Here is a 16,028-nt window from a genome sequence, read left to right on the forward strand (position 1 = left end):
AAATCAACCAAGCTGTAATATCACATAAATATTGCACTTTAATGCATATACATATCACAAAATGTGTAGCTACTATTGATGCCCAAATGAAGAACAAAGTCCAACTTGTCATGAATAAATCGGTCCATGTACGACATGTTTAAATTTACCCGATTACCTTGTAGTACAGGCACTATGACTAGAAACTACTGAAGAAATACTATTCACATCAACAAGAAACTATTTAATACATTTATGTATTTTTAACAGTCAGAGGCATCATTTTATCTGTCACTTGGATACTATCAATCTGTTTTGTCGATTGACAAGGATTTCCTTTCAGTTTAAAATTTTAGTCACCACATCAGCTAGATGATTACAGCATGTTGAATTTTTTCTCAATAATGTTACCCATCCTTCTTGACTAAGAATACTATAAATAAATAGGACACAAAAATTGAAATAGCTATTAAGATACGAAATAAAAATATGAATGGAATAACATGCAGCAATCTTGAAGTAGCTTAAAACTTTAATTAAATTGCAAACTGAAAAATAATGTGTGTGGCACTTATTTGCCAAAAAAAACCAACTACCATTTACAATTTAAGATGCAATGTTTCATTCCAAACTCAGCATGCCTTTGGCATAAATATGGCATTTTTTGCTAAGAGAGGCAAAATAAAAAAATGCTCAGATCTTGACAACCAGACAATTGAACTAATTCTACAGTCCAGTGCCCTTTCTCAATCAGAGATTGACATCCATCTTCAGTATTGGGGTTGTGGTTGGGCTCACGATGATTACCACGTGGAATATTCACTGAATGATGCCACCTTTTTTTTCTTTTCAAAGAAGGACACTGAAGCCAGCCTCAGAATATGTCTGGACATTTGGACCAGTCCTTTTTCCAGTATTCACCTTTAAACAACCAGTCCTCTTTACCCGTGATCTGGTTGGTTCCATAGCTGAACCATCTAAGATGAGAAAATAAAAGTACATGTAAAGATTAAATTAGTGCTCAAAGAATAATTATGAAACTAATAGATCTACAATCCATCAAGCTATACTTACAGTGGTGACCATTCTTCCTTCCTCTTTTTCCTCTCTTTCCTTGCTGCTCGCTGTTTTTCTTCTAGTCGATTTTTCTCAGCTGAAGCCAAGTCTGCCACAGAAAATACACAACAGATGAAAGATATTATACTCAAGTGTCTTTCAGGATCTTAGCAAGATTTATCTTTCCTATTACCTATTTGCCCCTGCTCCAGAAGGCGGATGTCTGGTCGGAGGCGTGAGTCGGTTGGGGAAATCTGACTGGCGTTCTCCTGCGTTATCTCATTAAGGGCCATTGTAAATAACGTAAAACTAAAATACTGTAAAGAGAACACAAAAACATGAATGCTGGATGACATTTCAAAGAATAAAGGTTTCCAAGGAACCAGCCCAAAACACAAAAGAATGAGATCTGTGACCTACTTCTTGTGAGTACTCTGGTCTAGGAACCCCTGTCCATATAACCTCTTGTCCAGGAATTTGTAGGTCATACGTGGAGGGAGATTTTACAGGAATGTCATCAGAAACCTCACCATCACTACTGGCACCATTTAATGGCTGAACAAATCACAAAACACATGCAATTTAACTGTATTAGCTAGCTAATTAAAGTATACTGTATACATTGAAATATTTGCCCCCATTTAATTTTTGCCCCTTTTGCCCTCGTTGTCAGCGGGCAAATTTAAGGATGGGTGAATTCAAATGCCTCAAATTATCTCTCTTTAATATATCTGTGTTTGGGCCATTTCAACATGGGGTGAAACAATTTGCAAGTATATAAGGGCAAAAAAAAAAAAACATGGGGCAATAATCCTGTATAAAATAATTCATGTACTGTGGAATCATTGTTCTTAAGGGACAAATGTTTGTTATGCTTTTGTGAGTTATCCTTGGCCACGAATTTACATCTCCACAAATGTATAGACAAGCATTTGTTTTATATTTATTAATATTATCCTGATTACACTGCCAACAAAATTACGCTCCCACGAAACAAGAAAATTTTGGCTATCCACATTTTGGGGACCCCCATGAATAAAAATCATTTCATAGTATATCATTATCAAACTATTGTTAAAAACTTTTTTTTCCTTTTACAAAGCTAGTTTCTTTTTACCCTTTTAAAAAAATCATCTCTTGTTTGAATTGTGTACACCTTTAACATACTTTGGCATGATGACTAGGAGAAGTCCCTGAGTTAAAGTCTTTCATAAATTCTTCATAATCCCCTACATCCACTGCAAACAATTCCTTGGCCCAGCTACCATACAATGCTTTCACTTTCTTTTTGCTAAATGGAATAATGAATACATGGATTAAATCATTATTGTCTTTAAGGATAATACATGAAATAACTTTTCCAAACCATAGCAGTTATTTCTAATTAAATTCATATATATCAGAAGACTCTAAAACAAAATGACTATGGGATAATACCTCTTTTTTAAAAACAACTGAGTACTTACTCTGGTGTGTATATACATCCCTCTATCTTGTGCAGATCTTTACCAAACCATCCCCCTTGTTTGTAGTTCAGCACAGCTTTATGCTTTGTTTTATGGTTAACAATTTCCTGAACTCCATACTGTAATTCAGTCAAATTTTCAACATTGTAATCAGTGATTCATTGTAGAATGAAAACTGTATAAAAACATAGGTAATCACAGATTACAAAGCTCACGAAGACGAGGCATCACCTTTATGAGGCATCACCCTTACGAGACCACCTTTCTCATATTATATGAAAATCATAGAAAATTACCTTGGAAATTCATGGATGCTGTAGTGTCACTATTGCATATCATGTTAAAGAATTGTTTGATAATCATAAATTCATTTCATATGGTATTGTAAGATACAATCTTTATCAATACACTAATATAAAATTCTATATTGCCTCCTATAATACAATACAATATTGTGTCATATGATATATCATATAATACAATATAACTGTTATTTATAATAATATATTATTGTAACGTATGATATGACATCTTATCAAGATATGGTATATTATTGTTTCCTAGTATACATGATTGTATTTGATCACATAATACAATATCATAACATAATATATGATACAATAAAGTATAATAACCTCAATCAGCATCCGAGACCTATGGCTCAGATTCGGCATTCAAGCCTGTCAAGTGCATCAGTATAATTAGACACACCATTCATGCGAGTTTAGTGAACTAATGACCAGTAATAGCTAAGATTCAATCATCAGAGGGCACCTGCTCCAAAAACTTTAACATGCTCAAAAAAACCTTAACCTCATTCAGCATCCAAAACCTATTGCTCAGATTCAGCATTCAAGCATGTCAGGTGCATCAGTATCATAAGAGGCATCATCCATGCAAGTTTGGTGAAGTTAGGACCTGTAGTAACTTAGAAAAGGCTATCAAAGGGCACCTAAAAAAACCTAACCTCCTCCAGCATCTGAAATTTATGGCTCAAATTCAGCATCCAAGTTTTTCAAGTCCTTAAGAAGGGCCAGATGCATCATCAATGCAAGTTTGGCTTTCTGCCAAAAACACCAAATAGTATACACAGCCAAATGTAATATCTATACAGCTCCAGCAAGTAATAGATAGTTAATACGGATCTCAAATACTCACATGTTCCACCCACAGTTTTCCAACAATGACATTGTGAACACAACAATTGACATTTGTCCATGTGTATGTTTCTCCATGCCTACAAAATAAACATGCAAGTTCAATCAAATGTATTGCTAAGCTGATATTTTCTTGCTTCTACAGTAAATTTTTAATTCATTTTGGCTACTGTAAAGAGAGGTTTTTTGAGTGTGAGTTTTATCAGTGCAATTTTTAGCACCATTTAATTACTGTTCATGGGGGACAAATGTTCATGGATTTAATTGGTTATACTTACCCACGAATTTCAATCCCCACGAACTTATATACAAGCATCTGTTTTACATTTATCAAACTTATCCCGATTACACTACCAACAAAATGACGTCCCCACGAACCACGAAAAATATGGCTACCCACGAACATTGACCCCCACAAATAAAAATGATTCCACAGTATGGCACAAATGCTCTTGGTACAGCCTAAAGCTAGTACTGTGCTTTCAATTTTTTTTTTTTAAGATTTTTTTTTTATAAAACTGTTATTTTGATAAAAAAAAAATCTGCAAACATTTTGTCTACAAACAGGTACATGTAAACAGTACATGATTTTTGTTTAATACCTGCCAAAATAGAGATTAAATAAACTTCAAAGTACACTTACTTGGTTAATTCTAAAGTTAGGACCCCCTTGGGATTGACTTCTACTGACTTCCCCCAGAACTTCAGCTTGGGGTGAATAGAACCATGGAATTTATAGTTTGGCGACTCCACGTGAAATGCACTAACTGGAGGATGATGGGATACCTGTTCACTGACCACCTTGAAACCTAGGTCTGGTCTGGAATAAACAACAAAAGCTATGTATTATGGATATACAATAACTACCAGTATATATGAAGAAATCAAATAAAAAGGAAATCACCTATCTGGTGGAGTTTAAAAATTCTATTAGAACTAGACAACATTGAGATGGTGACCATCTCAAAGGGCTCAGCTTTAATAATGGACAATGGGATGAAAAGTATTTCAAAGAATTTTGCTTTGACCTTGACCTACAACTAAGAAATTGTTCAGCTGGCATAAAGCATCTAATTCAATCTCATTACCCCTTACATATGGGCATTTTTGTTCAATCTGAGCAAGATAAAGCAAATGAGAAATAATCTACGGTCTTAAACTGATTATAGAGAGATCCGCTATAACCTTCACATTGACTTGGTTCAGGATCACTGCATCACTGTCATTAGCCAAAAAGGTCTGTTTAAATGAAGTATTTGCCAAAATGGGCTAAGTAGAGAGTATATATATGCTCTTTAAAAAATGATTTTCTTATCTGATATGACCATGACACTTGATCTACAAACATCATTCAAGGTCACTGCATATCCTTTGATCAAATAAACCATGTAGATAAAGTATGAGCTAGATTGGAGCAAAGGAAGAGAAGATATGCCCAGAAGAAAGATTCTTCATATAAAACTGATATGACCTTCACATTTGACCTTGAAAATTATTTCAAGGTCACAAAACACCTTTTAATCAAAAGTTCTGTATATGTGAAGTATGAGTCAAATCGGGAAAAGTGGAAAGTATGAGTGCTCTGAAAAGAAAGATTTTTTCTTGGTTTGATATGACCTTCACCCTTGACCTACAAACTTCATTCAAGGTCACTGAACACCCCCTAACCATTGTCACTCTGTGAGTGCAGTATGAGCAAGATTAGACCAAGGAGAGAGAAGTTATGCCCTGGACAAGGATTTTATATATATGCTTTGACCTAAACCTTAGACCTAGAAACATGGTTCAAGTCACTGCACACTCTTTATCCAAAGGCATTATGCGGGTGAAGTATGAGCCAGATAGGGCCAAGGGGAGAAAAGATATGCTCTGGACAAGTGATCTCGGATGGACAGACAGATGGACAGAATGATCACAATAGGGCACCCGCAGAGTGAGGCCTTTATGATTTGAAAATGTTTCATACAATGTAAAGTCGCATGATAATCCTGAGTGTTGTTTCAGTTTGTAGAGAAGGAGAGAGAGAGCACTTATCTAGCCAGGTTAGAGTTACCTCTCTTTGACTTAACTAATGTATCAAATATTTAAAAAATCTCTGTTACAGGCACTTGGGTGGAATGTATATCCCCCCCCCCCCCCCCCCCCCCCCCCCATTTTCAATTCTTCTAAAAGTAAAATCAGGCAGACACACACTTTTCGTACTTGAGCACTGTAGGATTTTCTTTTGGTCGCAAAATTCTAAATTTGTTTTTGAAAGAATTTAAAGTTATACCCTTATTCATATAGCCAAGTTTGTGTAGTATACCTTACGGTAATTAGAAATTTTGATATGAAAGAATTCCTTGGTCAAATATTGTCATCGCATTCTCCAAAGTTTTGGGCATTATAAAGTGCCTAATGAGTCTTTACTGACCAGCTGATGCAAACAAGTTACAGATCTTTTTTATTCAGCTGTTGGAAAATGCTTTTTTTTGGTACATGAATAAAGTTCATAGAGGAACATGATATACATTTATCAAAAGATCATGCATATTAAAATCATAAAAGTGTAAACTGACTTCAATTTTTTTTTTATTTTAAAATTCATTTAAAAGGAAAAAGGTAGGGTGTCCATGCCCCATAAGTCTGTGATTTTTGTAAGCATACCTGTTAAATTCAAAAGTTTCTCCTAATAATGGATTAAATGGTTTTCCTAATCGTTCAAAGTTCGATGAAATGGCTGAAGCAGCAAAAGCCGAGATGTACTGAAAAAGTAACAAAATAAAAATACCCTTGTAAATATTTCACAGATAATGATAGATTAGGTAATGAATAATTTTTGAGAGACAGTATAATTTTTGAGAGACAGTAAAGCAGTTTATTGATCAAGTCTTCTTGCCTTTAACCTATCTACTGGGTCGTTACATAAACAAGCATTTTCCAGAAGCTCGGAATACTCCATATACTCTGTGATTCTCTGAAGAAAGCTGATTGGTTCGTTGAAAACAACTGGCATAGTAATCTTGGACAATTCCTGAAATAGAAATAAATTCAAGAATGTCAAGATTTTCATTTTTTTTCAGGAATAAAATTAAAAGGAAAATTACATAATATAGTAAGTGAGATTATATTTACAAATAAATTGATAAATTCATTATTTAAAAAAAACAACAAGTTTTGACACAAGCCCTTCTCCCAGTAGTGGTCTGGGACTAGATTGATTAGGTAGCTAGATCAATTGCTGATGAAACAGGGGGGTTTGAACAGATTTGGCAGTTGGTTTCATGATGAAATATGATTAATACCCAAGTGGGTGATGTATCAATATTTCAAAATCAATAACTGAGGCAAACAGTCCCTCCCGGCAACTACATAGCAAAGGCTTAACATGTAACCTGTCATTTTATCTTCATTATTAGGTTGACCTAAATTCAAGAAGCTGAGAATCAGGGAGAACTCCTTCAGGACCTGATGTTACATCCTGCCATTACAGAAATTCTCACCATAGACAAGTGCTTTTCACATACTGGAATCACAGGAGAGATGCTCACAGTTTGGAATGTTAATTACGACATACTCTAAAACTAGCCCGGGTTTTAGACTATGCTGTTAATTACAACACCTAGTGAAATGATTCAGTCATCCCCAAAGAGAACCAAATATCAATAAGAGGTCTTTGGAGACAGGCAATGAAATATAAAGGAGGCTTAGAAATGACACAACAGATAATTCAATGACGTAAATTTGTCTTTGCACGACATCACTAGATTCTTAAAAGATATTAAACACAATCTTTACTTTCACCTCAAGATTCTTGGCACAATCTTTTGTTCTTGTAAGCGGCACAATTATGAATATATATTAATGATCTTTGTGTGGAGAAGTAAAGTGATGAACAAAAAGTTGACATCCACTGGGAAATTCAGCAGCAACCCTTAAATCTATAACAATAAACAATTACCTACGCTGACGATCACTAGTAACATTTGAAATTCTCCAAGGTTTCCATCACCCATCGATCTATATATATAGTACATTATAAAAGTTGATGGCAGCAGAGCCTACAGTATATAACCCTGGGTGAAAGTTTCATGCCAATAATGGAGATTTATAACAATGCTAGATATAAGTACTGGGTAATTTATTTCTAGAAAAAAAAAACCAAACTTTGAACACAATAAAGAAGCACAGGGAAATAACAATCTTTAACACAGCTAGTGACTGTTCTCGATGATCCTTAATGATCCCTTTCTGTACACATCATCCCTCTCTTTTTCAATCTTTGTTGAAATTTAGTAAACAAAGCTATACAATCAATGTCCACTGAGGTTTTTATTCGATCAATAAAGACTAAACAATTTCAGTTAATGGCAGCCCCATCCCTCGCTGGGTCCCCTATAAACAGCTCATTGTTCAGCAAAAGATATTTTTGTATCTGCCAGTGTTGTATCCTACCAGTCGTAATTACTGTTAATTCCTAATAAAAAGCTAAGAATTATTATTCGCCTTAAATCACGAGAACCACATCTAGTGGATTTTCAAATCTCGCTTTTATTTTTCGGAGGATGCATGTAAACTATAATAAATGATGATAAAAATTTGGCGTTCTTGATTTAATATTATTGCGATTTGATAAAAACAGAAAGATAGGGGAATTAGGTAATTATTGTAAGTAAAATAAGGAATCTACAGTACATGTACTGCCCAACAACTTGACTGACTGGAAACACTGGATGTGCATTATCCTGCACTGTTAGCAAATCAACACATAAAAATGCAGCTTCACTGGGAAAAGTTCTAATGGATTGCCTCCATCTCGTGTACATCTCTTCACCATAAAATTAAGTTTATTTCCTTTCCCAGATTGACTGTAGGCCTTTTATTTTTTTTACAGAGATAATCAATTGCATTCCAAATTACTCCTCTAAGGCCTGAGAATTTCTCAGTTGTTTTTGTCTCTTTTTTTTGACATGCAACAGCAAGAAAAGACATGCGCATATGCACTCAAGCTAAATATGTCTCTGAATTGACATTATTCTTAGAATATAGCCAATTTAGTCATCATGATGGCAAATTATTGGCATATACCTAGAAAGCTTAAAGCCTGCAATATCTTGAAATAATTCCTTTATGTCTAAATGTGTATCATAATTACTGACAGTATGCAAAAACTAAGAAGAAAAAAACCTGATATCAACTCCCAATAATGTTATATTTAAGATTGATTTGGTAACTAGATCAATTGCTGATGAAACAGGGGGGTTTGAATAGATTTGGCTGTTTGTTTTATGATTGTCAGCAAGGTTTACAAGTAAACTAGTTGGCTAATTGTTCTCGAACAATTAGAGGTCTTTCCACCTAATATTTTTAATGAATTGCTAGATTGCTCAATAAGGTATACAAAAAATTATTATACCTATGATACATGTTGTATTATAAAATGGGAAAACCACGAAGCCATTAATTGATAAATGGTTTTTTAAGAGATTTTTTATTATTATCAAGCCAATACTACAGAAATAGATTTAACTAACAATAGAAGAGAGTGCTCTAGAGGCTAGCTGTCTTTGAACAGAATGAATGGCAAGTTCCACTTGAGTAACCACAGGACTTGATATGATACATGGCTGACCCAATTGAATACCTTATTGCACAATCCAGCAAGCTATTGAAACCCTTGCTATAATTCTGTAATTCAAATGATATGAAAATTCATTAATTAACGGACTTCCAAATGACGTTGACCTTTGACCTTTATGTCATTTTTTTCGGCCAAGGTAGATGCTTTTATTCCAAGTAGTCCGAAGTCTGTACGACTAATAAAAAAAAGGTGGAAAGGATTTTATAGAAATTTAAAAACTTTTAGGGGCAATAACTACTAGAAGGGGGCCTTAGATCCTTTCGGTATGAATAGATTGAAGAACCCTCCAAGTGTACTGAATACATTGGTAAAAGTTCCAAGTCTCTATCTCTTATGGTTTCAGAGGAGTAGCGATAACAAGCATTTCGTACAATAGGGGCTATAACTCTGTAATTATTCAAAAAAATGAGCCAAGGGGCTATATTTTAAATTGTCTTAAGATGTCCTACTAAATCCATAAAAAAGTTTTTCTCTACCACCATAAACAAAAGGGATATAAAAACTCATTAATTAACAGCTTCTCAAATGACCTTGACCTTTGACCTTTATGTCATTTTGTTCGGCCAAGGTAGACGCTTCCATCCCAAGTGGTCCGAAGTCTCTATTATAAATAATAAAGAAGTTGGAAGTGATTTTATGAAAATTGAAATACTTTCAGGGGCAATAACTACTACAAGGGGGCCTCAGAACTTTTTGGTATGAATAGATTGAAGAAACCTCTAACTGTAATGAAGACATTGGTAAAAGTTCCAAATCTCTATCTCTTATGGTTTCAGAGGAGTGGCGATAACAAGCATTTTCTTCTCAAAGGGCAATAACTCTGTAAGTTCTGGGAGTTCTTTGACACAGGGTCAATTGGTACCATAACTTTTAATGAGCAATTACATAAAGTTTAAATTGTTTGGATAACTCTAATAATAAAAAAGTCACCCCGAGCTAAATAGAAAAAAAGAAGAAGAATAAAAAACATAAAGAAATCAAGAGGTCTTTCACCTGAAAGGTGGAAAGACCTAATAATGCCTGTATGTTTGGATAGAATTAGCGATCAGGAGAGGTTTGATACAATGGTGAATACAGTCACCAACTATTTACTACTTTTTATGTGTATTTCAAAGGAAAAAAATGATATTTTAAAATAAAATGTAATCGCTCGCATCTATTTTTTTTAAGTCACCCCAAAATTTTCAAATTTCAGTTTTTTAATTTTAAAATTAATAAATCGCCTGCTGGCCCCAATATTTTTTTGTCTAGAATCTGAGGACCAAGAAATCATATTGGTCTGGCCTTAAAACAATTATTTTCTTTGATAATAGGAACAGTTTGTGTTGCCAATTTATACTTAATAACTGGCCATGAGGACAAACAGAGGTTTACTGTCCCTTAAAACAATTCTATTTTTTTTTTAGACCTGTCTGAGGGGACATGTATTTACTGCCATTGATTATCAGTAATTATGTATTTTTATGATTCAGATCTGGTATTTTGGCTATATATCATGTATATTCATATAACAAGGCAGTTAGGACATTTTATAAGCTGATCAACTGTCTGTCCTGTAAACAACTCAGGAGCTCTCTAAACTAGAAGAACTATTAATTAACACGGGAAGGAAAGGTGAGAAATGTTCCCATTGAAACAGCTATAGCGGGGATATGGAATCAGGATCACAGACAAGTATCTAGAATTCCACATAAGATTGGAAACAACAAGATCAGTTTTACTAACAGAGAAGATGTACTCTGTGTTTCTGAGAGATAACTCGGTGCAAGTCGACACACATGCACTTTCCTTCAAAATGACTTATTCAATATGAACAGTATATAGATCTACCGGGTAATTCATTTAATCAGATTTTCCATCTGTTGTCATCACATCAAGTCAGAGAAACTATAAATTGTTAGATCAATTATGAACAACATCTGATGATTTCATAGAAACTTCTACGCTATCCTCATTGATACTGTCAATATTGTGCTATAGATCGCATCATCTATGATATATAAACTGACAATTTCATGGTTGATTCATCTTACACGGTTTAACCTCACACTCCCTTTCTAAGGAACTACAATGCATTGTCTGCAACATTCCTATATATTGTCAGAGAGTTGACTTACCATAAGTCTCAAAAACAATTTGCACTACCGTCAAGTGGAGATTTTCTAACATGTTAATGTGATTCAAGTAACTCATTTGTTTTTGTGTTCTATCATATCTATAGCCAACTCTTACATACATTTTGACAGTACTCGATAAAATTGCATAGCTCAATAAATATGGTACCATTAATCTATAACTAAGAAAATTAATTTCGGTACATTTCTTTCTTTACACTAACATACCCATGTACACTCAGTTCGCAATGCTACAAATCCCCTCTGCAACTAAATTGCAAGAGGGGCGAATAATGGAAGCAAAAAACACTAAAAACTGATGATATTATTCTAATAAGTATCTAATCCATATCTTTTTCATACTTTTATTGCATGATGTTATATTCCACATCTCCATAGATGAACTTTTGAATCATTTATTCAAAAACATTTGTTCTAACTTTTGAATTTTTTTGGAGCTATATAAATTACATTCAAAATCCCTGCATGTACATGCTTATATATATAGAGTGACTGTTCATTTTGGTAGTAACTATAAGTGTATCTTCATAAGTTTACCCTTTGTAATGCCAACCGTTTATTAAAGTGCTTTAGCACTGACAGAGCGACAGTGTCAACTGTAAGACAACTCCCCTTCCCTCTTTTCCCCAAGTGCTGCGAGTATTGATACACTAGTATGAAGAAATATCAAACTGTAAATGTCAATGAGGATAAACTGCATATCCATGAACCCACTGACGTCAGGAAATGGAAATACAGTACTGTACGCCAGTAGATAATGGGGTTTTTTTTTGTGTTGAAGAAAATAAAGTTAATTTTTCTACAAGAGCCTGCAATGAGCTCTAAATGAATGCTTAATGATCTTCATTGGAGTTTATACTCCAACAGTTAAGAGTTTATTGGAAGGCCCTTGATTGGTGAATACAAACGTATAGACACTCAGGAAAACAAGCAAACCAATAATTGCCTCTCCTTTATGCCATACCCTGGATTTTTTTTTTTTAATTTGGAAGATCCAGAAAAGACCCCATGATGATCCAACAAGATGGTAAACAGGTGCTTTCAATTTGTCTTTTTACAACAGGATCAATATGGGATCCATTGTGCCCGGTTGTTACATTGTAACAGAGTTTTTGATATACACACTGTATATATATTACCCCAACGGATTGGGAACTATGCCAGGCAGCATTAGCTTGTCATAATCAATCTTCTGATGACTGAGGTGAAATGTAAAGTTTTAAAAAAGAAAAAAAAATGAATTTCTTATATATATTGAGAATAACTTGCATCTTTCAATAGAAACAACCCACAGTAGGATCATGCATACTGAATTCATTGAAATCTGTATACCTATAGCTAGTTTTAGCTTAGATTTCTGTCCTCAAGTTTTAATTTGATATTTATGTGGTTATATACCTCGAGCATCAGAAAGATAATTTATAAACCAAAGGATTCCAACACCCTGGGCAATATGTGGGAGTTGAGAAGGAGATGAAAAGATACATACAGTATAAACAAGTTGTCATGACATCTGATCAGGTTACCTTGCCAATACACTGCTTCAGAATGGTCCACACACTGAAGTCGTTTCTATCGAACATCGGAACAGGCAACTTGGTCCTGCAATAGAAAAGATTTGTGAATGTGTCTTAGAGAGAGGTCAATGTCCGAAATCAACTGACATCATGATATTATTCCGGTGATTTGTGTTCCTTGCTTTAATTAATCCCACATACAGTCTGTACAGTAAAGCAAGACCCCATAATTAAAGCACGGGGCCCCAACATTAAGGCACTTTTATACAAATCAATATACCGGTAACAAATATTCAAATATATACTCGTTGAATAGTTTTTATCATGTTTTCTGAAATAAAAAAAATCATATTTGCAGTGAATATCAACTTAATGATACAAAATAAAATAAAGAAAATAATTTTGCAGACAATTATTAGCCATACAATAATCTATCACCATGGAATAATTTTAAGGCCATTTTGAATCTATATAAAAACCCTTTTAATTCTGATTGGATCTTATTTCCAAAATTCAGTTTGAGCTGTGAAAGAATGGATGATAAATAAGTGCAACATACAAAGGTAGCTGCAGGACTGTAGCTCAAATTTTTTCAGACCGGGAGCTACAGACCTGCAGCTACATACAGAGGCAGATATTCATATTTCACCGACAAAGCTTAATTTCACTCCACCAGCATCTAACTTAATGAGAGACTGATCTCGACAGCAAACAAATCATTTCATCTATGGTACCGTTTCAAAATAAAAGAGCTTCTGCTTTATTACAAAATGCTCTCGACTTTGTCTCTTCTTTTAATCTAGTACACCCAGTAACTGTTCAGTAACTGATGTAAAACTGTAAGGCCCATCCAAGTTTCCCGATCAATATTATTTGTCTCCTTGACATTCTTTGAGTGAAAAAAACAAAAAAAACCCCCAGGTAGTCCCTGAGTGAGAGAGTATGTGAGTTTATATCATAATAATAAGACTTAGACTACGGGTCAATTGATTCCACATTCAGAGTGCTCTTCTCCACACTCTTATAGTCTAGAATCTATAAAGACTGTTGCAAAAATTTGGCATGAATAAAATATGCTTTCCCCCTGCAGGCTGGGTATTGATCAAAACTAAATTCTGGCGCTTTATTCACACTATCATTACACTCCCCAAGGTGTGGATAGGATCAACCTAACAAACTCTGGGTTCGCCTCACTAATTAATATCCTATAAAGATGTCTCGGGTTTACATAATTTGCTTCATCAAATTCAAATAACAGATGTTTCAGTAGCCCCAACATGATACATCTTGCTTGCATTCTGCAATAATACCAATATTTTATTCATCTGTTAAATAATTTGTCAGTTCCTGAACTACTGAAAATATTTTTTCTTTGTTATGATATGATAACAAGTATGCAACCTCCTGTCTAGTCTAAAATACAATTAAGATCAAAGAGGTGGGGTGGGGACAGGGGGTTGAGGTGTGTTTGTATGGGTAATATACTGGCAAACCTCTTCTGTAATCATAAAACAGAGGTACTTTATACATGCATGTTTAGAATAAACTTTATATCATGGACCAGCCCCTTTACAGTAACTGCAATACTGCTCTTTTGCAGGGCAAAATGACATAATTTGGTGAAAAAGTGATGTAACATTGATTGTTTCATTTACGTCCAGCAAAATTCGATCATCAATTAACCCTGTAAAGGTTATCCTGAAGGGGTCTATTGGTTGATTAGTGAGCATTTTTATAACAATTTCTATGTATTAGACAAATTAGATAATAAATCTAAATCTTTCATTGAATTTGCAAAAACTTAAACGTTTGTACTTTCTAAAATAAATAATGAATGAACACCCCCCCAACAGATAAAATAAAATTTGTTCAAAACATTGTGAAGGAATCATATATACATGTAGGACATGTACTAGTTTCCGTTTAAAAAAACAGTTTGAATTTAATTAATCTCTGATTAAAATATCAAATAAAAAAAAAACACCAAAAAAAATGATTTCAAGAGTGTCCTCAAGGGTGATGGACTAACATGTGTAAAGACATGACACGCGTACACGTTAACGACACGCTTGTTTACAAATTTCGTCTCACCTGAATTGCATTCCTTTCCTACGGCAGCCATTTTCCTCTGCAGAACTATCGTCTTTACATGCCATAATTATTATCAAAACAGTGTTACAAGAAATGGGCTATCAGTAATTTAACAAATTCACGAATACACACAGAACGACTCCATGTCTGTGTGATCACATTTACGTAAATCAGCTGTTCAATGGCTTATGCTCAACTGTCAGCATGGTTAGCCCAGTTCCACGGAATTTAAGCCGGTTATTCAACAAACAGTCCTGTTTTCTCGTTCATTCACTTTTAAAACTTGTCATCGGAAGCATCAGTTTTTTCCCAGCAACACGATCTTTCCAGTTCGTTTTTTAACAAAACGAAGATAATTTTTTAACAAAACGATGCAGGGAACGTGTCAAGAGTAACAATTTCGCAATAATGACATTATCGTGTAAACATTGAGAGACTCAGTTTACCTTATTTTTTTTTACGATTAATAAAAGAGCTTTACACAAACATTTGTAAATTTGATTATATTTTGAAATACTATGAAAAAGACCTAACGTATTATTACTTTATAGGCCCATACTGGCTTATGGGGATAAAGTATAACTTAAATTAAATTTTTCAGTCTCACTAATTTTGTTTATTTTTTTTTGGGGGGGGGGGGTGGGAGAGGGGTAATTTTTTTAGAGATAGTAATATGTGATAGTACAAAATTCAGCTAATCGACTGCAAAATTATTAATATATTTTAAAAAGAAACTATGTAGTGAGCAATAAACTCTCAAAGATTACAGAGTTATCTCCTTTTTTTGTGGTACTGCTGTTATCTTTGGGGAACCTTTTGACAAAATATGAATCTTTTAGTCCTGTTCATTGAACTCTAGTGATCATGTAAAATATTGTAGAATATACTATCTGAGTCATAAAATATTACAATGTAGTTTTATACTAGGAGGTTCTGCCTTGAACGATTTTACCAATCATTCTGACAATTTCAAGACAATAGACTCTATGCAGGGTCAATAAGAATTA

At 34.1% G+C, this 16,028-nt stretch overlaps 1 protein-coding gene across 1 annotated transcript in view; it reads right to left on the reverse strand.

The window, feature by feature from the left end:
- Positions 1 to 379: 379 nt before the first annotated feature.
- The window catches only part of LOC128176024 (oxysterol-binding protein-related protein 1-like), a 35,600-nt gene continuing 19,951 nt past the window's right edge, over positions 380 to 16,028 (reverse strand). The window contains exons 16-26 of the mRNA XM_052842015.1: positions 12,940 to 13,015; positions 6,537 to 6,671; positions 6,305 to 6,402; positions 4,302 to 4,478; positions 3,660 to 3,738; positions 2,502 to 2,620; positions 2,203 to 2,326; positions 1,456 to 1,590; positions 1,229 to 1,352; positions 1,054 to 1,144; positions 380 to 956 (exon numbers count right to left, since the gene is read on the reverse strand). Of these exons, the coding sequence (XP_052697975.1) occupies positions 854 to 956; positions 1,054 to 1,144; positions 1,229 to 1,352; positions 1,456 to 1,590; positions 2,203 to 2,326; positions 2,502 to 2,620; positions 3,660 to 3,738; positions 4,302 to 4,478; positions 6,305 to 6,402; positions 6,537 to 6,671; positions 12,940 to 13,015 (1,261 nt within the window). The 3' untranslated portion in view covers positions 380 to 853. The remainder of the gene's footprint in view (positions 957 to 1,053; positions 1,145 to 1,228; positions 1,353 to 1,455; positions 1,591 to 2,202; positions 2,327 to 2,501; positions 2,621 to 3,659; positions 3,739 to 4,301; positions 4,479 to 6,304; positions 6,403 to 6,536; positions 6,672 to 12,939; positions 13,016 to 16,028) is intronic.

The sequence above is a fragment of the Crassostrea angulata genome, chromosome 1, assembly GCF_025612915.1.
Source record: "Crassostrea angulata isolate pt1a10 chromosome 1, ASM2561291v2, whole genome shotgun sequence".
Classification (NCBI taxonomy): Eukaryota; Metazoa; Mollusca; class Bivalvia; order Ostreida; family Ostreidae; genus Magallana; species Magallana angulata.